Source organism: Acomys minous (genome assembly GCF_964271855.1).
Source record: "Acomys minous genome assembly, chromosome: 9".
In the NCBI taxonomy this organism is placed as follows: Eukaryota; Metazoa; Chordata; class Mammalia; order Rodentia; family Muridae; genus Acomys; species Acomys minous.
In genome coordinates this window covers 87744807-87770256 of record NC_140490.1, presented here as the reverse complement: position 1 = coordinate 87770256, position 25450 = coordinate 87744807, and the positions used below count along the sequence as shown (strand labels likewise).

At 41.2% G+C, this 25450-nt stretch overlaps 2 protein-coding genes and 1 long non-coding RNA gene across 4 annotated transcripts; 1 reads left to right on the top strand and 2 right to left on the bottom strand.

Moving 5' to 3' along the window:
• Positions 1-111: 111 nt before the first annotated feature.
• Positions 112-15745, top strand: TMEM263 (transmembrane protein 263). The gene is made up of 3 exons (XM_084794239.1): positions 112-420; positions 8198-8264; positions 12786-15745. The coding sequence occupies exons 2-3, from the start codon at positions 8204-8206 to the stop codon at positions 13070-13072; spliced, it is 348 nt and encodes a 115-aa protein (XP_084650365.1). The 5' UTR covers positions 112-420; positions 8198-8203; the 3' UTR covers positions 13073-15745.
• LOC311604396 lies at positions 726-24783 on the bottom strand. Of its 2 annotated transcripts, none has more exons than XR_014781472.1 (3): positions 24661-24783; positions 23197-23317; positions 726-1279 (listed from the first exon to the last, which is right to left on the bottom strand). It is a non-coding gene; the product is annotated as an uncharacterized lncRNA (long non-coding RNA). The 2 variants fall into 2 exon arrangements; XR_014781473.1 differs by lacking the exon at positions 726-1279 and adding an exon at positions 21389-21471.
• Positions 17271-18662, bottom strand: MTERF2 (mitochondrial transcription termination factor 2). Its single transcript, XM_084794238.1, has one exon. It carries the CDS (start codon positions 18588-18590, stop codon positions 17433-17435), a length of 1158 nt encoding a protein of 385 aa, XP_084650364.1. The 5' UTR covers positions 18591-18662; the 3' UTR covers positions 17271-17432.
• Positions 24784-25450: the final 667 nt, after the last annotated feature.

The window sequence follows — 25450 nt, the reverse complement described above, 5'->3', positions numbered from 1 at the left end:
TCCCCCCTGCAGGAGGCGCGCGCAGGCGGGCACGGTGGCTGCTGGGAGGGCTGCGCGCGCCGAGCGACCGGTGGGCGCGGGAGGGTGGGGTGGGGTCGGGTGGGGTGGGGGCCCGGGGGCGCGAGCGCGCGTGCGCGTCGGAACCCGAGGCGCGGGAGGAGGCGGGAGCTCCGGAGGCTGCGGAGGGGGCGGGTCGCGTCAGGCGCCACGTCCGCAGCCAGAGGCCGCCGCCGCCGCCGCCGCAGCTGCTGCCGCCGCCTCGGACCGAGTCAGTCTTCTTGACTCCGGAGCCTGAGGAGAGCAGCATCTGGATCGCGCAAGCCGCCCCGGGGCCGCGTCACACGGCCTCTGCTGTCCCTCTCCGTGCCACCGTTCCAACCTCCGCCCGGACGCCGCAGCCCCTGGCCCCACCACCCCGCGGTGAGTGAGTCGGTCCCGTGTCGGGGATGTGTGTTGTGGGAGGGTTGCGGGGAGGGGTGGGGGTGCCGGCCTGGATGGCTGCCCTCCCGGTCCTTTCAGTTAGCCCTTCTCCACCTCACCTGCGCGACCTGGGGCCTGGCCCGCCGCTCCAGCCTGGCCTTTTTGGGGGGCACTGAACGTGAAGGGGAAGGGGGAGGGGCAGGGCGTCGTTGGTTGGGAGGGGGGGGGCGGATGGAGGTTGTGCTTTGGGGGGTCACCCAAGTGGGTGCGTGAGTTCGCGGACGCGGTGTTTGGAGTTGGGGGGGAATCGCTCCTGGAAGCCTGCGTCTGACCTCTTTGCGTTGAGTGTTGGGCTGGCGTAGTAGTGGAGACGATGGGGGGCATCCCAGGAGGAGCCCAGCTTCCTTGCCCCTCTTAACTTCAGACCTGTTGATAAACGGTCCTGGTGGGTTCAAGTACACAGGGCTTGGCTTCCCGCGGAGATTCCCGCTGCTCTTCCTTTAATTGGGAACTCCACTCCCACGCCTGTTCCAAACCCGCAGGTGTGGGAGCGAAGGGGGGCGCTGGCCGTGTCAAGGGACGACTGTGGGGAGTCCTGGAGCCGCTGTCAGTGCAGTCACTGCCGACCCCCAGGCTTCATCCACAACCGAACCTGCCCTGTACATTCATGGCAGCTTCTAGACTGGTCCCGGAGCTTCCACTCCTGATTAAATGGGATGGTCTCTCTTAAACCGGTCATCCTACGTTGGAATTCCGCAGGAACTAGGGTGTGCTGGGTGGACAACGGAGGAGGAGCTGCCCAAGCCAGCACTTAGCCGTCAGGGTCATTTTCTGCCTCTCCTGCCACGTCACTTCTCTCCTAAGGGGGAAAGAAAAAGACTTGCTTGTGTCTAAAGGCTAAAGGTGGATTCAATGAGGAGAGCAAAGGCTGCTGGAAAGAGTTAGAAACACCTAGACTAGGAATCAAAATCTTATTTGATTGTGTCTTTTGTATCTTATGAACGCTGCTGATCCAAAAGGAAACACAGTAGTTATTTGTATCTGCTTTTGGTTAGTGTTTAAACCTTGTAGTTGTTTACCCCTCAAGGGCTATCAAGCCAACAGGTAAGTGTCTATTTTCACTCCTGCTTTAGCAACGTTTAATAAACTCATATACATCTGCTTTCATTTTTCACTTTCATCGTTGTGGTCTTTGTTATTGCACTTATACCAGAAACTAAGTTCAATAAAAGCATCGTTAGAAAAGTTTAGGTGATGTTTACATTAGCCAAACATTTAAGTCAAGTGTTGGTGGAAAATCTTAACTTTCCTGTTTCAGTCCTTGAGTCTTTGACCTTTTCCTACTTCCTGATGATATTGCCCCAGATTACATAGAGTTAAGAGCAGGGTCTTTGTATGTATGCTCACACATTGTCTCAGTGAGATCTAGCACAGAGTCCGCCGGATGCTGCCAGTATCGAGTGAACCAATGAAGTGTTTATTAGTGAGGATGACTGAGGTACTGCTTCTCTGGCCTGGAAGACTTTTTAAAATCCTATTTCATATTTCTTTTAAGGAAAACACTTAAAATTCTATTTTGACACTCGGCATTATTTGTATTTTGTGTGTGCTTTTAAAACTTTCTTGGATATAGACTCACTGCCTGTAGTCTATTTGTTGTTGATGTAGTTGGCAGGAGCCGCCTTTTACACAAACAGTGTTCAGCATTGTTAACTCAGAAGCATACACCAGCAAGGTGCTGTCTTTGTACATTGCTTTTAGTATATGTGTAGTTTTGAAACTCCTCGGAGTTGGTGAAGACGTGAGCATACGCCAGCTTCTATATAGCACATGCAGGAGAGTTCCCTTCCTCCTTCCCAGGCTTTCGTTCCTGCTGGCCTAGACCTCACTGTGCAGCCAGGCTTGCCTAACTGAGGCAGTCTCGCTGTAGCTGCACAAGAGTTGGGATTATGGGGGTGAGCCACCATGCCTAGCTCAGGCTTTTTCTTATACAGGAAGACAACTTGTGTAATGTATTTTAAAGTGACTTTGAAGGTAAAGTATTGCTCACTGCATTTTGTAGTTGAGCTTTATATTGTTAACTTACTTGACTTTGGAGGGTTATACCTAGAGGCTTAAAACAAAACACCTTTTAGATCTTGTTTTCTTTGTGAACCACAAGTTAAGTTTATATATAAAATGCTGCTGAAACCCACAAACAGCATTTCTTCATAAATGATTTTATTTTTCTTAATGCACACATAGAAGAGAAGGAAAGGTGCCCAACAGGTGTTTGGTTACTTGTTTCTATTATTGGACTAAATTACTCTCTAGGGAATAGTGGTATTGATATTTGCGCAATATATTTGCCAGCTGCTGTAGTATTTTGTACTAGATAAGAACTATTCCTTTCCCATTAAAGTGGCTGCTGCTGAGTTCACTGTCATGTTATACAGTCCGTAGTAAAGAAATCTTTTATAGTTGGCATTATAATGGTTTATCTTTTTCAGGACCAAAAGATTGAACTGATTATATTTATAAAATAAATTAAGCCCTTTGCTTTGAACTAAGGTTGTTGTCATCATTGCCTTCTTTAGAAAAGCTTTTTTTTAAAAAAGTAGAAACTTGTATGCATTATGAGGTCCTAAAAAGCAAATAACATATTATATATTTTGTTTCCAGGAATAATCAAGGTGGCAATTGCTTGGAAAGTGTATTCTCACTTAAGGAAGTTCTAGGTTAGAATAGTACCTGTGTGTGTCTTAAATGCATAACAGGGTGCAGGTAATTAGTAGGGTTCAAGTGTTAACGGACTCAAGAATTTAGAACAGATGGCTTGTGTGTACAGAAATTAATAATTTGGGGAGCTAGAGAAATGGCTTAGTGGTTAAGAGAACTGAGTGCTCTTCTAGAGGACTGTGGCTCAACTCCCAGCACGCACATAGCTCACAACCACTGACTTCCGTTCCAGTGGATCGGATGCCCTCTTTTGGTCTTCTTGGGCACTGTATGCATATGGTGCACACACACAAACACACACACACACACACACACACACACACACACACACACACATTTGTGCACATAGGTCAAAACATGTACCAATTTTTTTTCTTTTCAAAAGGGTAACTTTTATACATTGATTTCTTTTTGAGATACAGTCTTGTTTTCTAGCTCTGGCTGGTCTGGAGCTCACTGTGTAGCAGGCTGACCACAAACTCATGGCAGCCCTGCTTCAGTCTCCAGGATGTTGGGATTACAGGATTGTAGGACACCTGGCTTTCAATTTGCAATTTTAGTTAAAACTTTAGTATTCAATCTTTTTGTGTGCATTGTTAGAATAATCAGATCATATGATACTAATCTTTTATACTAATCTTTGTGTTAATTAGCACTCCCCTCTAGTATTTGATCCTGATAAGTTGTTTAAATGCCCGCATTAAATTTTTAGTAATCTTTAGGAATCTTATAAATTTCTATCTCGCTCTCTATGAAGCTATACTAGCTACTCAGCGACTATTGGTTACTCACTTGAAGGTTTGTTTTGCTAAGTTATCTTATTCAGTTGACTTGAATATAATCTAACAAAGGCTAGAAGCCTGTTTCCGTCAAGCATTAGTATGGTCACATCACCCACCCTCCATAGACTAAGTTATCACTTAGCGTTGGCTAAGCCTCCACTTTCTCAGACTGTCCCACCTTCTTAAGTATAATTGCCTAATAAATATCTTCTGTGGGTTTCCTGAAGACATCGTATACAACTTTCTGTAGATGTTCTGAATGCATCTAAGATACAACTTGTTTATCTTTTTTAAAAAAAATTATTTATTATGTATACAGTGCTCTGCCTGCATGTACTCCTGCACACCAGAAGAGGGCACTAGATCTCATTATGGATGGTCATGAGCCACCTAATGATTTCTGGGAATTGAACTCAGGACCTTTGGAAGAGCAGCCAGGGCTTTTAACCTCTGAGCCATCTCCAGCCCCAACCTCAAAAAGCCCATTATCAATTGATGAAATGGTTTCTTTTCTAGTGTATCTTGTCTTGGTTATAATTTCTGCATACTTAGTTGCTCATTCTAGAAATCTAATATTATATGCTTGTTTTAATGCCCATGTTGGCTTTATAAAAAAATTCAAGTATTTGACTATATGAGACATGAGGATCTGAAGATTAAGTAGTGAACAAAAACCCTCAAACCCTTGTTCACACAGAGCTTACATTCTAATAGGGACACAAATAAAATAGATATTAAGTGATAATACGAGCTGGGAAGAAATCAGAGTAGAGTAAAAATGGTAGGCAGTGCGGAAGAGAGTTTTTGCCTAGAGATCTTATAAGGAGATATTTGTACAAGGACCCCAATCTCTCACAATCCTACAGCATATATTTTTTTTAAAGATAGCATTTCTGTTTGGGTTGATGGGATCTGCAGTTTTGATAACATTTCCTTGCTGGCTAAGGATAGTAAATGCTTTTTAAAGCATGTATTGGTTATTTGTAGTTCTTTTGCAGATTGTTTAGTTCACTTGGTCACTTACTGATTATAGTATGTGTTCTTTTGGTGTTTAATTTTATTTACATATTCTGGATATTTACGAGAATATATAGATTTTCTGTAGGCTGTCTATTCACTCTGTTGGTGTTTCCTTAGGTGTGCTAAAGATTATAGCTAGCAGATTTTTTTCTTAAGGGAGCGGGGGTTTAGTTTGGGTCAAGGATTTGTATGTATATAGTCCTCCATAGCAAGGAAAACATGGCAGAGTTAATGGTATTAGAAACTTGTAGCAGAGACTCCTCACCTGGTTATGAATAAGAAATCTTAGCTACCTTCTTAAAGCACAGACATGACATTGTTACTCTGCACATGGTTCCTCATTGCCCCTCTGCAGTCAGTTCATGTTGTTTAGACTACTGTTATGTCTTTAGACTGTTATAAAGCAGCTATGATCTGTAAGTGGTGGTATTCTATTTTGGATATAAGATACATATGGAACACTTTGAAAAAATATGTATTAAAAAAAAAGTTCCCTAGCTGGGTATGGTGGTGCATGCCCTTAATACCAGCACTTGTGAGATCAAGGCAGGATTTGAGTTCCAGGTCAATTTTGGCTACATAGGAGACATTCCCTAAAAAGAAAAAATGAAATGAGATGTATATACTGTATATATAATAATTTTGTATTTTGTGCTTCTATTGATCATGTTGACCATCAGCCAATTGACCATGTGTTTCTATGTATATAAGTATATGTATGTAGATCTGTTGTTATATAGTGGGATATAATGAATAATTTATTAAGAAGTGTCTCAAATTTAGCCAGTCTATTGGGGGAAGAAAGTAGCTATACAATAGTCATTTCTCCCCCTCCCCCCCTAGAAGGTACATACATATCTTTCCAGGATTTTCTGCATATTTTGCTTTAGAATTTGTTAAATAATATTCTCATTTTAGGGTTAGGAATATATTATTTCTACTGTAAATCTCTAAAATTATTTTTCCTTTGCCACATACTTTATGTCAGTTGGGATTCTAACAGGCATTTCTAATACTAGAGTCTTGCACACGATGCTGTATAGTTTGTTATGTTCTTACCATGAATATAGATATAAATAGAAATAAAATAGCTTTCTAGTTTGAGACTTTGCTAATTAAGTCAAGTTAGTCAAGAATTTCATTTTGGTGCAATGTACAAACTGATACTTTTGTTCTTTTCTGTATATGATTATATAGTTGTATTGTTATGTTTTTTAATCATATGAAATGATGTGCTAAATTCATAAATCAAACCAGATTAGGTGCTGCTACTAAGTGTCTTGAATCAAGACTTTCACCAGAGCAACTAAAAGATATTTACCAATCACACTGTCTGTGTTGATGAATTTTAGAGGTTGTAAGACATCACAAGATGTAATGTATGAAATTAAAATTACCTTTGAAAGCCTCTCTTTTTTACAGTCTGATGTGCCACCATAGCCAAATCACCATTTTTATTTTGTTTTTTGCCTTGGATATTGAAATATGGTATAACAGCTCTTTCTGCCACTGCTTGTGCTTTCGTGCTCTTTCCACCGTAGTAACCAGGATGATTTCTCTTCTTTCTCTTTCAGGCAGGACGTAGCTGGGTAGCTCAGGGTTGCCTTGAGCTCCAGGCCTTCCAGCTTTAACTTCCCTATGCTAGGGTCATGGGCCTGAGCCACTACACCTGTTTTAATACCATAAAAATGTAAATCAGAAAACCTCATTCCTCTCTTCAGTGTGTCTCATTGCCTTCCGTCTCCCTCTGCTAAAAGCCGCTCCCACCATTGTCCGCACGTTCTCTGATTTCATCTCCTAGTGCCCTTTGCAGTGGTCTCTTCATTCTTATTAGCTGTTGTTCTAGCTGCTCCAGGTAGCTCTCACCTCAGGGATTCTTTTCTTGCTGTTTGTTCTGCTTCTTCATCTAAATATCTAAATATCTGATGCCTCACCTCTTTGAGGATGCACCTGAAACAAAGCCTTCACAGAGTCTCTTCTCATCCGTTCCTCACTTCTGCAGCGTTTTGCACTATTTGACATACACTATAGTGTTAGTCTGTCGTCCTCCCCAACTAATGTGTCTGTTGCCCTAGGGCAGGCTTTCACTGCCCTTTGTACCTGGAGCATCGTTTAGCTCATGTTGATGCTTAATCACCACTTGTTAATTAGTGTATTAAAGTTCACTCTACATTTTCACAATGCCTTTTAGAATTCATTTTGCATATGTGTGTACATGTTTGTGTGGGTGTGATGGCCAGCAGGTGTGTAAGCATAGGTATGTGTATGTGTGTTAGAGGCCAGAGGTCAGTATTTGGTGAGTTCTTCAGTCAGTTCTCCATTTTTTTTTTTTTTTTTTTTTTGAGACACAGTTTCCCACTGAACCTGGAGCTCACTAATTCAGTTAGACTGGCTGGCCAGCAAGCCTCATAGATCCTCAGCCTCCTCAGCAATTCTGGGTTTATAAGCATAAACCTAGATTTTTAACTTTTTCCTCTAAAGTGGGTATTGGGATTCAGAATTCAGGTCCTCAGTGCTTGTGTTGTAAGCACTTGACCCACCAGCCATCTGCTCACCCTCCTCACAATATCCTTTTAATATCTGTTGTTTATGCATAGATATAATAACCGAGTCCTCAGAGACAGAGGACTAATACTTGGTTGACTGCGAGGCCTTAGAGACACAGGACAAACACTTGACTGCTGGAACCACAGTCCTTGTTTTCTTTCAGGCATGATCGTATAGCACAGTCAGTTTTAGCCGTATCTTGTCTTACCTTTCAGATCATAAAGGGATTGGGAAAAGGAATTCTTACATTTCTTTCATGCCTTTATTTAGAATTAATCATTGATTATGGTTTTCTACAGGCTTTTCAATTCTGTCCTATAACCAAGAAATACAGAAGACACTCCAGGCTTGCTGACTCAGGTTAGGCGTGTTGTCAGTACGGCAGGGATCTTACTTTTCCACGCTTTTTATTCCTGTCCAACTCTCTTTCATGTGTAGTTTCCAATTTAAGTTGAAGTTCCACAGTAAAAACAATGAAGGGAAACTTAAATCATCATTGCCACTTTCCGTTAGTGTTGCCAATGAAATTTATATTGTCCATTGGTGTAATTTCAAGTCTTTTGTAAACTCTACAGTTTGAAATAGGGGATAGCATGTTACTGTCATGGTAGGTACTTAAGAATGTCCTCTATCTAAATAAAATTGCTTAAGTTAATTTAAAACAGCATTGCGAAGTGGTAGTTTACTCTGAAACATGTTTTATCTTACAGGTGATCATGAATCAGGCAGATAAAAATCAAGAAATTCCATCTTACCTTAGTGATGAGCCACCAGAAGGTAAGCATGTGCCGGACACGAAGATTGAAAGGAATATAATGGTAATTTAAAACTAGGATAGTTTAAAATGCTCAGTGTAAAGAATCATGGCCTTTTATCTGGTCAATAAACATGTTCCAAACATAATTGAGCTTTTAATAAGAAAACACAGACCTTGGTGAATAGGTAAAATTTCTGTCATTTAAGATATTCTAAGACCTTGACAAGCAAGAACATTGTTTTTATTTGCGAAAGTGTGGGAGGCACATGGTAGACTGTTTAGTTTAGATGTCCTGCACACAAACACACCTAATTCAAGACTGGAGATTTAAAGAATTCCTGTCATTCATTATATTATAATTGACACTGCTCTTTCTGTTCATACATGGTTTTGGGTTCTGCTTAATTTTTCTCTCTAAGTTACATCTATTTTATTAGCTTAAAAATTGTGACATGGGTTACTCTTAACTTTCTTCTGAAAGCCTTGGAAACACTATTTGTGTCCTCTCTCCTGTCCTAACTCTGTACATAAAATGACTGTAGTCATTTTCACTTGTGTTTTTGATACAGACTTCCTAAGCATACTATAAATAATGATCTCCCTGGGGAGCTGTACGTTGACTCCTGAGCTAGATGGCCTAACTCTAGTTACTGCATTTCTTCCCAGTTCTCTTCTCCTTGCCTGAAATTTTCTTACGTTGTAAGGTACAAATCAAATTTCTGAGAAGCTATATATATATAAAAAAAGAAAGAAACCAAAAATATAAAAATAGCAATAAAATCTTACAGGTAAGTCTAAAAGAAGATGTTTGTCATGGTGGCTGCTGACCCATGTGCTCCCAGCAGTGTGAGATAGAAGCCAGAAGATAGCAGCTTCACCACTTGGCTACACAGTGAGACTCTCCCACTCTTACCCCACGAATGAGGAGGAACTATCTAATTGGTTTAATTTAGTTTAGTGGAAAAAACCTGAAAATTATTAGCTCAGTTTCTTGCTTTTTAAAAAATAGAACAATTTGTATAAGTTTATTATATACTCTGGGTAATTTACAAATATAAATATTTTAAATTTCTGTTTCCTATTTCTGTGTCTTGCTTTTTAAAAACTTGTTAACTAGGTATAGTTATTTCCGGTACTCAGGAGCCAGAGGCAGGCAGATCGCTGTGAGTTCAAGGCCAGACTGTTCTACGTAGTGAGTTTCAGGATAGCCAGGGCTACGTAGTGAGAACCAAGTCTCAAGAAAAGAAAAAACAAAACAAAACAATAGCCTCACTTCTTTTGTTTTCTCTGGAGATAGGATATCTCTCTGGCAAGTATGCATTACCATTCCCTGGTCCTTATCTTCAGGAAAAGATTTTGTATTATAATAAAGTTAAGCATATGTATTTTTTGAGACAGGGTCTTCTTCTATAGCCTAGGCTTCTCTCAGACTGAGGTCCTTATGCCTCCTCAGTGCTCAAATTTTATAATATATTCAAAAGCTTACTTGTATCTTAAGTACTTTATTTTTATCCAGTTAAAAATTAAAAATTTATTATTCTTAGTAGTTTTAATATTTGTATTTTAAAAACAAATTTAGCAGTGGCTATATCTTATATTTGTGTGATACTTTGTTGGTTTTAAATATTTGTTTTCCATATTTAATATACAAGTATCATGGGATTTTTAAAGCAAAATTTGTTTTAGCTGATTTCCCTTCCCTCATCCCTCAGCTCTTTTTCCCTGTCTCCTGTCTCTTCTCCCGGTTACATGTACTCCTTTGCCTTCATGCCCCCCTTTCCTTAGCATCTCTTCTTGCCCTCCTTTGACCTCCTTTTTAGCTGTTAGGCTTTATCTGCATTTCCTTCCACTTAGATACACACATGTGTTATAAGCTAGGATCCAGTAGGAAAGAGAGGACATGCAGTTACCACTGAATTTGGGTCACCTTGCTTTCCAAATCCACTCACATTTCCTGTACATTTTGTAACTTAATTTTTCAATTTTGCAGCTGAATATAATTCCATTTTATGTATGTACCACATAATACATCTCTCATACATTTTCAATATCATCTCTTGATGGGCTGGTTCTTTGTTGTAGATAGAGTAGCAGTGAACATGATGTGCAAGTATCTCTGTGTTATGCTATGCTATCTTTGAATATGTGCCCAGGAAGGGCATAGCTGGGCCATATAACAATTCTTTTTTTAATTTTTTGAGAGGCCTCCATACATAATCCTTGTACTGGTTTAACATTCCTTCAAGCAGTGCACAAGGGTTTTTCTCTCCTCAAATCCTCACCAACATTTGCGATTAGTTTTTAATTTTTGTTTGTTTGTTTCTTTAGAGACAGTACTTCTCTATGGCTGGCTGGTCTAGAACTTTTATGTTGATGCGGGAAATCAGATAGAACCAATTTTTCTTGCAAATGACATAATGATCCTTTGTATGTTAATGTGGAAAATAAGTATTTAGGGAAAAAAAAGTATTACACAGGTATATATCTGCCTTCTGCCTTCTGCCTGCCTTCATGTGGCACCACAGTGTACTAGTTTTCACGGTACCAATTCTTACTTAGGTGGATGGTATCTCACAGTAGTTTTAATTTACATTTTTCTGGAGAGCTAAGGATAGGAAACACTTTGGCTGCATAGAGCTTTTTTATTTGTTATGATTTTTTGTACTTTAAGAAAATAAAATCTGGCCTGTGGCACAGACCTGTGATCTTAGATCTTGGGAGGCAGAGGCAGGCAGATCTCTCTGAGTTCAAGGCCAGCCTGGTTTACAAAGCTAGCCTAGGACAGCCAAGGCTACACAGAGAAACCCTGTCTTGAAAAACAAACAAATAAAGGAACGAAGAGAGAAAGAGAAAAAAAAATGAAATCTGTATATTAATTCTCTGCTGTACAGCTGGCAAAGATGTTCTCCTGTTCTGAAGGCTGTTTGCTCTTCTGATAGTTTCTTGTGCTGTGCAGTAACCTTTTAATATCATGTAGCTCCAACTGTTAATTCTGGGGGCTCTTCCTGCCTGATGCACTATTTGGAGTAATCATTTAAGATTTCCTCAGTTAGCATGTGTAAAGCTGCCAAGCAATGAAAAAAGTTCTTAAGGTGAATTTATGTCTTGTGTCTTAGAAAAGCTCAAGTTTAGAACTTTCAAATAAGATTTGTTACCTTTTTGATACTGTTTATATATTTTTATAAATCTCTTTATTGTTTGGAGTGATAGAAGACAGGTACATCCTTGCAGCTGCTTCTGTAGTCAGTTTCTTGTGTTCTGGAACTCTTAGTTATAGATTTGTGGGAAAGTGAAGTGAAAAGACAATGCAATTTTAATATTATTTTGAAAGAGGGTTTACCATGAATCCCCTCCCCTCAAAGTCCTTAGAGATATCCTGAGTACCTTGAGAACCACATTATATGAAGATGATTATTTTGGTGATTATTGGTTGCATCTTCATTGAGAAATTGAAGGCTATATATATTTATGTTTTTATTTTCTCACATTTTTTAGGGTAAAATTTTAGGCTGGGCGTGGTGGCGCACACCTTTAATCCCAGCACTTGGACAGAGAAATCCTGTCTCAAAAAACAAACAAACAAAAATTTTAGTAGCAGAACTATAAATCAGGGAGACATTTAAAACACATCTTTTAAAATGTGATCCTATTGTATATAGTGTTTTAGATTCTACAGTATTCTTTTTATAAAAGCTATTTCTTTTTATGGATAAGATTTAGCACTGAGCCACACATGTTGTGTGACACTGTTCTTGGGATGTAGTCTACATGGTTATTTGTCTAATTACTCCAGATAGAGAACCACTGATAGATCCAAGTCCAAGTTGGTGAACCAATGAGTTTAACTGGAGTTACTTATAGGAGTAGAAGTGATTCAAATACCGCTGCATCACTAAAATCCACCAGTGTGGGTGACAGCTCAGGGAAACTGGAAACATGGAGCATGCTCTACAGCCTGCAGGCAGCTCAGCAGGTTGGAGAGTGACCCTTTCAGGTAGCTCGCTGGTTTCTGCTTCTTGCAGGCACCTCAGCTTGTCTGAATGTCTTTTAGCAGCACTCACAGTTTATATATGCTTGGGAAAGTGAATGTAGTCAGTTCCAGGAACTTCTTGAAACTGTTTTTATTTGTTTACTTTCTGAGCTTAAGGAGCTTCTATGTAGAATGGAATTTTCACCTTCCTTTCAATAAAATAGTCCGTATCTTATCTTAGCCACCCTCCCTCCAAAATGGAAGCTTTTAATCTCTGAAAAATGCTACACAACACTGTGCATACTGGTGCACACCTATAATCTCAGTGTTAGTGAGGCAGAGATAAGAAAATTGTTTGAGGAAAGCGTGGGCAACATTAGCAAGACCTTGCTTCAAAAGATGTAGCTCTGGACCAATGTATAATATAAAACTTCTGCAGTTGTATTCAGACAAGGGCCCCTGACTGTGTACTGAGTAGAGTGGGGTTTCTCAGATTAAGCTGGATGTGAGGAAGGTAACTTAATGATTTTTAGTTAATGTATTTGACTGTCATACCATTTTCTCTCATTAGGGTCAATGAAAGATCACCCACAGCAGCAGCCAGGCATGTTGTCTCGTGTGACTGGAGGAATCTTCAGTGTTACAAAGGGAGCTGTTGGCGCCACCATTGGTGGTGTGGCTTGGATTGGTGGAAAGAGTCTGGAAGTGACCAAAACAGCTGTTACAACTGTGCCTTCCATGGGAATAGGGCTAGTGAAAGGAGGCGTGTCTGCTGTGGCCGGAGGTGTGACAGCTGTTGGGTCTGCTGTTGTAAACAAAGTGCCCTTATCAGGAAAGAAGAAAGACAAGTCCGATTAAGAGACAGGTACACTTGCTCTCCACAGCATATGATGCCAATGGCATTGAACTGCTCAATTACAGACTACAACCAGGTCAACCGCTAAGCTGTGTTGAAAGTATTGGTGACTGGCTACATCTAAAACAAGAAGAGACCAATACTATCACAGTGTATGAAGGCTTCTCATCCTTAAATTCAGCTTTTTATCTTGTAAACTGTTACACTTGCTCAGTTGTAACTCAAGATATAGTATGTTGAAAATATTTGCTCTAAGTCTTTCAGTTTGACTAAAAATGTGAAAGTTCCACTTAGTAGATGATTTTACAGTTCCATGTTGTGTACAGTGTGCCAGGTAACTCATAGGACCCTTACAAAGGGACTCTTGAACCACATAAACTGTACCTTTGATGTGCCTAATAGTTTCAGATGTCTTAGTTTTTTATACCTATAGTGGTTTAGGCCAAGAGGCATTCTTATTTAAGCTCACAGAAAAGTAGCAGGAATTGAGAAGTTTAGAAGATAAATGGTTTTATGATACTGTTAATTGTTTTTTGTTAGATAAGTATTCTATTTGTTTAATCATTGATGCCTTACAAAAGAAAACATCTTTTCTAATACCTTAAATATGTGCAGTTCTTACAATTATCAGTGGATTCTTTTAAAGGTTGTAAAGCTAGTTTTCACTCTTAAAAATCTCAGGAGTATTGAGGTGAAGGCATTGCCTGGTGTCAGTGGGTGAGACAGTGCTTGTTCCCTGTTGTGAGTGGGCATGGAACGTGGGTTTAGTACTTGGGCTCATGGTCCCATCATCAATACACCCCACAGTGCCTAGGGAACATTTCTTAGCTGATCAAAAGCTGTGTGGGAAGTTTCATATTGAGAAAGAACAAATAATTAATTTTTAAGTTCTTATAATTATCTGAAGCTTATTCTGTCTTTAGGATGTCCTAAATAAATTATCAGTGGTAATTCCTTTAAACATACAATAAAAGCAACTATTAACTATATGAGGATTGACTCTTCAAATGAATGAGATGGGCTGCATACATTGGCTTTGAATAAAAAAACCAAAAAACCAAAAACATAAGTGCTTTCAATTACTTATATAGGTTTTTGTTTTATTTTTTGAGATGGGGTCTCCTGTAGCCCAGGCTGGTCTTGAACTGGGTATGTAGCTGAGGATTACCTTGAGCTTCTAATCCTCCTGATTTCACCTCCCAAGTTCTGGGGTTACAGGCAGTGGACACCAGGTCTGCTTTATGTGATGTTAGGGCTGGGACCCAGGGCTGCATGCATGGTAGGTGTATCATACCCACCGAGCTGCATCCACAGAGAAATGTACTCATGCTTTTAAATTATGTTCTCTTATAACCCTTTAAAGCAGCTGTAGACATACCACATCTCAAACCAGCCTCGGGTAGGGAGCTGACGGTTTTTGATATGGATGGTAAGTGTGTTGTGTCTTAATGTATCGTCACAGCTCATTCATTCTCATAGAATGTAACTCTAAAGTCCATTTCTTTTTGTTTTAAGTTTCATGGAAACTTAATAACTGACATACATTTGGCATTTATTTTATAATATACCCCCCTCATCTTAATTCTCTTTATACCTAAAACTAGAAATCTGTCTCCATTCTGCCCTTGGAGAGAGGAAGGGGGTGCAGCCTTGACATATGTCAAAATGTAGTGTCCTCGAGAACACAGGAAGATCACCCTAACATGTAGTTTTAAATGTTTGTAACTCTTATGAGTATTCTGTTAGTAATGTGAACCAACAAATGGGTAAAAATATATAACAGCAGGACTTTCCAGCAAATTTATAAATATTCTTCAACTTTTATACTCATACAAAACTTAAAAAATCACTGAGTTAAATTCAGAAGGAATTAAATGGTCATTTATTTCATGCAATATCATTTAAGAGACATTTGTTGATACATCGGGGAAATGTCTTAACAAATGGTATTTTTTACATTTTAAAATTAATGGACCCATTTTCAGTGATGTAAATAATGGTATTAGAGAACTTGTTTCCTGCTATTTAGAAGAGATTATTGACTCATTGCTGCTTTCTATTTCTAACTTAAAGGCTCTGCTGTGCTTTGTACCTGAGTTAGTCTAAGTGTAGGCGTAGTTTATATGCTTGCATATTTATTTTCAACTTTGCTTATCTTTAAAATCACTTGAGGAAGAAAAATGGCTATAATTGATTTCTGCTATGAAAAGCCACCTGGCAAATACTTTAAATTGTCTTAAATGCTGAAGTACAGTGTTATTCAGAGGGGCTTTTACAAGGATAGCAGAGAACTGTACAGTTGTATAGTTAGCTGTAGTTCTCACGGAAATGAACTTGCCATTTGATGTTGTGTACAGCTATGTACTTGAGTCTCTTCCAGTTTATTTACATAGACTAGTAATTTGACCTGTTAAACAGGACTAGTTCACTTCAAAAAACTATTGTTGTATACACCTGGAGGCATCTGTTAATTTGGCTCCTTTTTTGAGTGGGTTTGGCACAGCGAAGATATATCTGTGTGGCCACTTGAATGACTGATCTAATAATGTTGACATGGATACTGTATTTAGTGAAATGTCAGATAAAAATACCTGATTGAATAATGCGGGGCTTTTTGTATTAAAGGGATGGGAAAGAACACATGAATCTGATAATAAAGGACTATGATCTGCAAAGATGGAATGTTGCCTAAAGATCTACAGAAATAAACGGAATTTTTAAACAGGATCGTATTAAAAGTTAAAATTACAGAGCAGTTCAGGAAGTGCTGTAGCCAATTTTCTTTGTTGATAATTTACAAACATGATATTTGGGTGTAGACACAACAGTAAAATACAAATACAACTTAAACAACTAAAAGACTGAAAATTGAGATGCTTAGGTTCTGTCACCTCAGTTTGTTCAGTTTCTTTAACAACCTTTGTGGGTTATTGTTAGGCACACTAAAGTGTGAAAGCTGAGGAGTTACAACTACGGAACCTTTTCTATTGTACATAGTTAAGAGGCCAACTTAAGATTGTTGCTGCAGGGATCCCATACCTACTTTGCCGTGCTGGGATTACAAGTGTGTGTCACCACACTTGGCATTTTTTTATGAGTTTAGGAATCAAACCTAACTTGGGTTCTAATGTCTCAAGAGTTTTGTTCCGAGCCCTCCTCTTCCATTCATGCCCACCCGACAGAGCCTTCTTACCTCCCTACTCTGCCGGTTACTCTTGACAAGGTCAGCCAGTGCCTGCCTTTTTCATTACTTACTTCTCTATATCTTAGTTGCCTCTTTGTGGCAATCTCATCTACAGCCATGGTGTTAAATGCCTCAGCAATGCGATTGGCACTGATGTTTATCTCCACTTCTGACATCTCACAGCTCCACACTCGGCCATTTGCCTGTTACTAGCCACTTCACAGTTGGCAGGTAACTGTAGAGGACCAGGTAGCCTGTAATACATTCCAGACCTGCTTTGAGAAAGTAGGCGAGTGCATGCATTCTGATACTTGCCAGGACAAAGCTCTAGAGGTTCCCGTGCACTTAGAGTTGAACTCCTGCACCTTAGATGGACCAGCTTTGAATGAAGAGCGCTCTCCCTCCCCCCTCTCGCTGTTCCCCCGTCACACACACATGTATATATTCAAGTACACACTTGTGACTGCATCCAAGGTGAAGCATGCATTCTGCCGCTAAGCTACAGCTGCCACTATCTGGTTTTAACCTTTTTCTTGACAGACCTGAGTGCTTTGGGTAAGTGCCTTACTTTTGAGTCCTACTGTAGAACATATCTTTGCATTCCTTCCTGTTGCTGTGCAGGGAAAGGTGGAAATCTTTTTCTATTCCTGAGGCTGAACAGAATTCAGATCTTAATAAATCTGGATTCTGCCATGAACCTCGTCTGTAAAATGAGGAACATAATAAATGTGTTTCTTAAGAAATTTCAAACTAGTCCTTCTGGATGAGTAACAGTCCTCAAAGAGACTGATTCTAAGTGAAAGGTGAAGTTAGCTCTCTCTAAAGGAATGTGGTGTTGGCCTGTGAATGACTCAGGGCTGGGGCTGCGGGAATTACACTCCATGAACCTTTGTACTATGTACACTTCATGTACCCTGATAAAGAGTATGTACTTGTCAGGTCCTCCAAAATGTGTGAAATATCACATTCCAGCCACTTAGTTTATAATGTTTTGGAGTAATAATTCAAGGACAAAGTTATTGTTTAAATACAGTTTATAGTTTAAAATACAGCAAATGAATCAGAAACCATCAATTATGAGATAACTTCAACACAACTGAGAATCTCATTAGGTCCTGAGAATCATTAGTGCTTATAAGCTGAATTGCTTAAGTCTTTGTGAATTGGTCACTTTGCGATCACTCTTCAACATTTAATGATGCCACAGGGTTAAATAATGGCCTTCTTTGTTTGGGTTGCATTTTACTAAAGTTAGCTTCAAACTCCTTTTTTGTTCCATTTAGACTTGCTAGATGTCCATCTTCTATTCTGTAGCCTAAAGAATTCAGCTTTCTTATCCTGTATTGAATTATCTGTGGCGTTAACTCGAGCACCATCGGTGACTCTCTTATTTGAGCTATGGAGATCCCTTCTTTCTGCAGTGCCTGGATTCTCTCTCCTAGAACTGTAGCAGTAAAATAAAGAAGCGCCGGGCATTTCACAACTAACTGACGGAGGTCACAGTCTGTGCACTCAAAAGTAGTCTTAGTGAAGGAAAGACTGTTCTGGATGCTTCCTGGCTGAAGTTGGAAAAGAAACCCTTTAAGTTTGGACAAAAGCTGAAGAATCTCAGAGTTTGTGAAGCCTTGTCCTTGAAGAAATTTTAGTATTTCATCTACAGTTGTAGGAGAATTTAACACAATGAATGGATTTTGGCTTAGTAACTTTAGTAGCCACACTTTGGCATTAGCCTCAGAGCCACCTAAGTTTAGGTAGCTCTCCTGGAGAACCCCAATCATCCGTCTGTTGTTCTCTACAGGATTGTGGAAAATGCTAGAGGCTGTTGTCAGAAACCTGGTGATCACCACATTCTTGAGTCCCAGCTCTTGGAAGAACTGAACATTGAGCTTCTGGTTCTCCTGGTCCTTGACAGTAAAGAAAGGTTCTGGAAACTGCTTGATTAGCCGGATTAACTCAGTCTCATTTCTGCAGACCATCTGCCACAGTTTCCTTTTGCTGTCAACAGCTGCAGGACTGCAGACAATTGCTTCTGGGCAGCGTTCTAAAATACTGGCTATTACAGTTTTGTTGGCACCTAGTTCTTTCAAAATATTTGTAATCTCTTCCACGTACGTTTTGTCCTCCAAAAGCACCCATCCTTTTAGCCTGCGGATTTTCCTAATGTCCACTGAACATGCATGGAGCTTTTCTACTGTTCTCGTGTTTTCTCTGTTTGACTGGCCATCCGTTTTGTAGGTGAAACATGCTGAAGGTGGTTTGATTTTCAGAGCTGGTTGAAGCCTTCTGAAAAGGCATATCCTGCAGAGTGGGTGCCCTGTCGGCAGCCTCCACGACATGCTGTGGGCACTGGCTAATCTGCACGTCCTCAGGCTGAGAACATCCACACTGCCTGGGTGGAAGGGGAAGACGATAAAGGAGCACTGGCTTTTAGAGCAGACACTTGGAAATCTGAGTTCTAAGCAATAACTAGAAAGTCCTCTTTCATTATATTTTAAAGTAGTCTTGCTGATGAGCTATCATCCAAACAGGTCAGTTGACTTTACTTGAAATGAGTACATAAATGCATATTTGGCTTACTATAACTATGAAAATGAAACTTGTTTTTATAAATTTAGGGTTAAAGTAAGTCTTAGCCAGGCAGTGTGAGAAGTGTTATGTGACGACCTTAGCGAAACCTCTGGAAATGAGGTCAGCTGTGTTGGTGATGGTGCTGTTGGCCTAATGGTACTCTAGCACATGCCTACACCTGGCTCTAACTCAGGCCGCAGTGTTGGGTACGTTAGTTGCCTTCAGTCAAGCGCAGGAGTGACTTGAGCAGTTCCGCCCAGTGTCCCCAGATGTCCCCTGCCACCTTCATCTATTAGGAGCCGGCTGCACTGAAGCATTGCAGCCTCTGCTGATGGGAGGGGCTGCAGCACTCGCTTGAGTCCCAGGGTCCTGGCTGGGCCCATGCAATGAAGTAACAGAAAATGGTCAGCAGGAAAGCACGCATGTTTATGTCATACAGGTTGTATACATCATGGAAGCCCATACAAAGACGAGACCCAAAGTAGGAGAGGCTACTGTGGTGGACAAAGGCAGCAGATGCAAGGAGCTTAAAAGCTGTGGCATTTCAGTAAGATTTGGTGTCAAGTTATCCTTAAAAAGGGTGTTACTCCTCCTACTGTAGTAAGGCTGGTTTTCCCCATCAAACTTTCACCAGCTCTTGAACAGAAGAGTCAGAATGGCCTAGCACCTACTTCCAAGTGGCATTCATTTATTCGTCTGTGTCATGGTATGAAGTATTATTATATAAACCCCTGCACTTGTTTCTGGTAACATGCACATGCCCTCGGGTTGGGTAAATGTTCAGTTCCTGGGAGTGTTGTTGGAGTGTCAGCCCTACCACACAGGGCTGTGTCCTTTACAGCTTCCTGTACTCAAAGATTGGAAGGGGTGAGTCCAAAGACAGCCACTTGTAATCCTTGTAACCACCAGTGCTCTTGCCATACAGGCTGATGGCTGTCAAACCTGTCCTAATCTGAATGAATCCTCTGAGGAATGTTGGTTTGGAGTGGTGGTTCACTGTTGGGGCCCACAGAGGCAAAACTGTAGGTGTAGCTTCTGTTTTACTCACAGTTTAGTTTTCTTTAGGTCATTCTTAATACCATGAGGTAAGATAAAAATATATTTTAAAACAATTTCAAAGAGAACTTTGAATTCTAACAGGAAGGAGGTGGTAAGTGTGATGAAGCCCAGGCAGATCTGGGTTGGGGCTACTCCCTTCTCACTGTGTGACTCTACGGGTTCATGCCTCCCAGTTACACTACATGCTGGGGAGAGGGGAAGGGTCTGCGGCTGAACTGCCTACGCCAGCCCTGGCTGTAACTTACGGAGTTATCCTATAGTTTGTTAGCTTTAGACTAAACATAGTAATTCAAGCAGTGCCTCATGGAAAACTTGTCAGAGAGCATTAAAAACAGCCCTACTCTGTAAAGGAGAACAGCACCCACACCTTGCAGTGGTCAAATGCATGTCAAGTACGTGAAGACAGCCTGGTACATAGTAAGTATTTAACAAATGGTAGTTATCACTGGGAACTATCAGGAGCCAAAGTCTTGTAGTGATACAACTTTAAACTGAATTTTAATGTGACTTGGAGGAGGTGGATCTGGAAAAGGGGTCAGGGTTAAGAAGTAGGAGGGATAAATATGACCAAAATACATTGTATGCATATATAGCATTCTCAAGGAATAAAACTATATTTAAAAAGGCTTTGAAGAGGTTTCTTTTATTGTGAGACACATAAAAGATGCCATCTGTGAGGAAGAGGCCATCCCCAGAGTCTACAGGTACCCTAGCTTTGTCCCCTGCAGCCTCCAGAAATGGTGGGTAATAAGCCCTTGTTACTTGTGATTAACAAATGTACAGCCCACGTGCATTAAAGCAAAATGTTTTCTTCTGCTAAACAAACAAACCCCAAATCCTGAGTTTTAGATGGAAGTACAATTTACGAAAGGCAAATAAGAATGTTTAAGTATGCCAGCTTTTCAAAAATAACTTCATAAAACTAATATACACTGCAGAGTTGCTGAATTTCTACGGAATATAAGCAGGAGAAAAACTTACAACCCCATCACTTATAGATAATTTAATACTTTGTTGTTGTTGAGATAAGGTCTTGTTATTTAGTCCTGGATGGACGGATACTTGATATGTAGCACAGGCTAGACTCAAACTCAATAGCACTCATGCCTCAAATTCTTAAGTGTTGGGATTCCAGGCATGTGCCATGCTTGAGGACAGCTGTTCATATTTTACTATGTTTTTTTAAAAATAAGTCTCACTTCCTTGTAATTCTTTAAATCTACAGAGCAAAGGTACACATGGGCATTAATTACATCTGACTCCTGTCTACAAAGTGAAACTGCAAAAACTCAGTCTGCGCAAGTCCCAAACAGCCAATGGTTCTTTGAGGGTTGGGCAGCCCTTACGTAGTTCAAGCACCACATCAAATCGCTGGCTTCGCTTTGAGGGTCTCATCTTGCAGAATTACAGGCCATCAGAACCACATTTCCAGGGCAAGGCATTCCCACTGACAGGCGCCTCTCAAATGAGGCGAGGGAGAAGGCAGACCGTAACCCAGTTTCTACTGCTTAAAGCATCAGAACAGTCAAGGCTGCGCATCTTGCTGCCTTTCTTCTGCCAGGCACAGTGTTAGCAGTAAAGCTGGAAAGCCTGAGTAATAAGTGTATGTTACAATTCCTTAGGAAGTCCAACCATGGCTTTAGAATGCCGGAGAAGCACCTAGAAGCCACACCACTTAGGCCAGGTGTGCTGACTATGGCTCACGCTTGCTGCTGAGTGGCTGTGTTACCTGCAGGTCTGCTACGTGACGAGCATCCATCTGCGTGCATTTCGTGTTTGCACTTTAAAGTGAGTTTCTAGAGTCCCAGAGAGCGGAGTGGAGAGCCACAGGTCGCTACACTTACAGTTAAGACACCCTTTTCAGATGCCCTCCTAGAGAACATGGGCGCATAAGTAATTCTCGGCTGTTCTGAAGTGTGGAAAATAACTCTCTGGTGAGGTTTGGTTAGTGAGGCTGACCTTTGGCGAATATGTTATTTTTGGTCTAGATATCTGACTTTTTGTCCTTGATAAATCATAAACATTGACATAAACTAATTATAGAAGAAAAGCTTGCATTTTCAGTTACTGCTATCTTTTAACACTTCAAAATAACCACTTTTTTTTTTAAGTGGGGGTGGGGAGAGGTTTCTACATTGTAGTTCTGTTTTGGCTCCCAAATGCTGGTGTGACAGGCATGGGTTGTCAGCTTTTAACAAGTTATGTAAGGTGTTAACCGAGGCATGGTAGGATTTCAACCATGTTCAAGCATATAGCTCAGTGGCAGAGGGTACTTTGGCCGTGCTGTATAACTTTTAGGCACTACATCTAAGACTTTTCCTGTACTCAAGAAACAGTAACTCTCCACTCTGCTCCCACACCTGGAAAGCTCTTCTCCACTTTCTATCTCCACTCCTCGGTAGGTCATGGAAGTGAAACATATCACACTTTTTTTTTAAAAAATTTCCAGCTTATTTCATTTAGTGTAATGCTTTCAAAGCCCATTAATGCACAAGTGCCAGGACAAGGCACATTTCTCTTCAGTTGTAAGGTTTTCACAACAGATTTTTTTTTTTTTTTGGTCTGCGTGTATGCTTATGAGTGGGTACCCATACAGAGGTCAAAGGACAACTTGAGGTGTTGGTCCTCCCCTTGCACCTTGCCTGAAGCAAGGTCTTCCCATAACTTAGGATGCTTCCCCCTCATACTTTCCACACAGGCTTTGATTGTAGGCAATCTCTTTCCCTGTCTGCCTAACTTGCAATTCCCTGCATTGGACAGGGTGCTGGGACTCCTAGCCTGTGCTGCACACGTGGCTGCTTCTGTTGGACCATCTTAATCTGTAGGAAACTCCCTCTTGAGTACTGTCTTCTGATGGGTAGTTTCAATTCTGGGCTTCTGTAGCTTCCATCATCCTTCGACCATTTGTTTTTCAAAATATTGTCTTGCCTGACTTCCAGGCAGCTCTGGGCTCCTTGCTCTCCCCACACCGCTACTCTGTCCAGCCTGTATTAACCCCTCTCAAGACTCATCTTTAGGCTTGGTAGCCTGGAATTACAGCACTAGGAACGCTGAACCCTGAGTGTTAGGGCAGCCTAGTCTACCTAGAGTTTCCAGGTCAGCCTGAGCTACAAAGTAACAACTTGTCTCAAAAAACCAAACTATTTTACAATGAAAGAAATAGAGACCAGGAATTTGAGAGCAAGGTATGTGTGTGCTTGGGAAGGGTTGGAGGGAGAAAGGCGAAAACATTGTAATTATATTTTAATTAAATGCATTAAAAAGATGGACAGGTTTTTCTAATAATAAAAAAAGTAAATATCCATTCCCTCTTACCTTAAAATCTCTCCTGAAAGATCCCGTCCTTGTCCAGGGCTTCAATCAGTCCACTTGGGACTTCTTTGTAGTTTCTCAAATGTGATCCTGTCACCTCTCTGTAAAAGACTTTTCAGCGGCCCTTTAGCACAGACACAATAATTTGTAGGCAAGACTCTGGGCTTTGTTGCCACCTGAATCCTCATCTGACAAACGGCAATCACTTCTCAGTCGCTGGGGTTCCCACTAACATAGTCTTCAGAGACCATGGACTATTCTCACTGTGCTGTCAAATAACTCCTGGAACTAAGTGTCACTTTCTCAAGGAACCACCTCAAGTCCCCATTATTGGCTTCTACGGCACCACAGACAGCAAACGTACCTGGGTTGGCTGTGACTGTTCACGTTTCTGCTTCAGAACCTGACCGGGGCAGACCCTTTGCATTCCCATATTCTAAGAAGTTGATTCCCTGTCCTTCACGGGCTGGCATCACTGACTCTGGGAAAGTAGGGGGCAGGCCCCTTCCCGTGTGCTTTCGATTTCACAGTAGCGTTTATACAACTGTTTTTTGTTGTTTTTTAAGCTCAGGCTGCCATCAGGGATGCTAGACACTACTCTCCTGGGGAAACACTTCATACTTCTGTTGGGATCATTGAGAATATGAGAGTTACAGAAAAATAAGGCCCACCACACTTTTTTCACTTCAAAAGTGACTTTAGCAGGAAGCATGGGCAGCCTGTAGTAACTGTGTAGGCACGGGAGGGTAGAGGCTAAAGACTGTGGTTCATTTCCTGTAATGAGCAAGGAACATGATCCACAAAGCAATAATATCAAATTAACAATTCAAGACCATGAAACAGCGCAGAGGGCAAAACTGAGTTACGTCAGCCCAGCCGCGCTGCCTCGGGATTAATTCCTGATTAGCCGTGACTTCAGGAAGTTACCGCATCTTCTTCTGTGTCAGCAGTGTGGGCATTAGGAACAGTGGAAGGCTAAATGAGTTAATAGAGTAAGTCATTCGGAGTATCAAAGCAAAATAAAACAAAACCCGCACATCTACTGCTCCACCTTAAAGATAAAGTCAGGATGCAGGTGTAGCTTGCCCAAGACTGCCCATCTGATAATGGCAGCCCTGTTCTTAGCCCTGGGTCGAAGGGACAGTAATGCTCTTGGTAAAAAGGTCACCTAGTATTGCTCTCTACAGTTTAACGTCTCTTAAGCAATCTTGATGTGTGAAACACATTTTGCACTTAAAACAGTCCATTCGATGATACCAACTGCTCTGACAGTTTCCAGTGAATCCCAATTTTGCAAGCAAAGAACCACCAAGTTGGTCAGAGTAAGAGCACTGCCAGGCCCTTACAGAGGCTTCCTCCCTTTCCCCAGAGAAACTTCGTACCCATATTCTCGTTGAGCAGCTGCTAACCCTGACCGCGGTGGGCTGGCATGAGGTTCAGCCCGAGCTGGAGGAAAAGGGTGCTCACCTGAGGGCCGCAGTGCAAGCACAGCCGGGAGCCCCCAGCTTGGCTTTGTGCATTGCTTTCTCACCCTGCTCTGCCTGCCTTTTCACCCTGGAAACAGATGGGCTGATAACCAATGAGAGCTCGGGAAACTGGAGCCGGAAGTCACGCCCCCATCCCTAAGCGTAGCCAATTAGAATAAGGGTACAGGCTCCCGTGGGAATTAACGTGCCACGCAATAGCCTATTGCCTGCCACTCCTGTCACCTGGCGCGTGCCGGAGCGAATCTCTGGTGATTTGGTCGCTTTGCGCCTTATCACAACCAGTTAAGCAGGGGCGCGGGGAGGGGAGAAAGAGAAAGAAAAAAGAAAAAGATGCTGTTGTCTGTAAGATGGAGCCATTCAGAATTCTCTGAAGTTTAAAACGTTGAAACCTGACTTTCCTGCCCATTCCCACGGCTGCCATAACCACCAAGGCTGGTTTCCTAAAAGCTATTCACCCCTTTCCTTCCTAGATATCTTTGCACAAATAATCGTGCTAAACTTGACATCCGTGATGGATGCCTAAACTCATAGAGCAAGCAAACTAAAGAATCCTCCTCATCCATCCATCCAACAAATATTTACAGCCTGCTGCCACAGCGTCAAGCACGACAGGAAGTGAAACATATTAACAACATATTAACCACAATTAGAGTAACGTGCTAGCCATGCCTACCTGCTCACGAGGCCACTTGCACTCTTGGCTGTGGCTTTTCCTTTCTTAATAATCTGTTTACTTACATTTCACTCAACTTAAAAGACATGACTTTCTC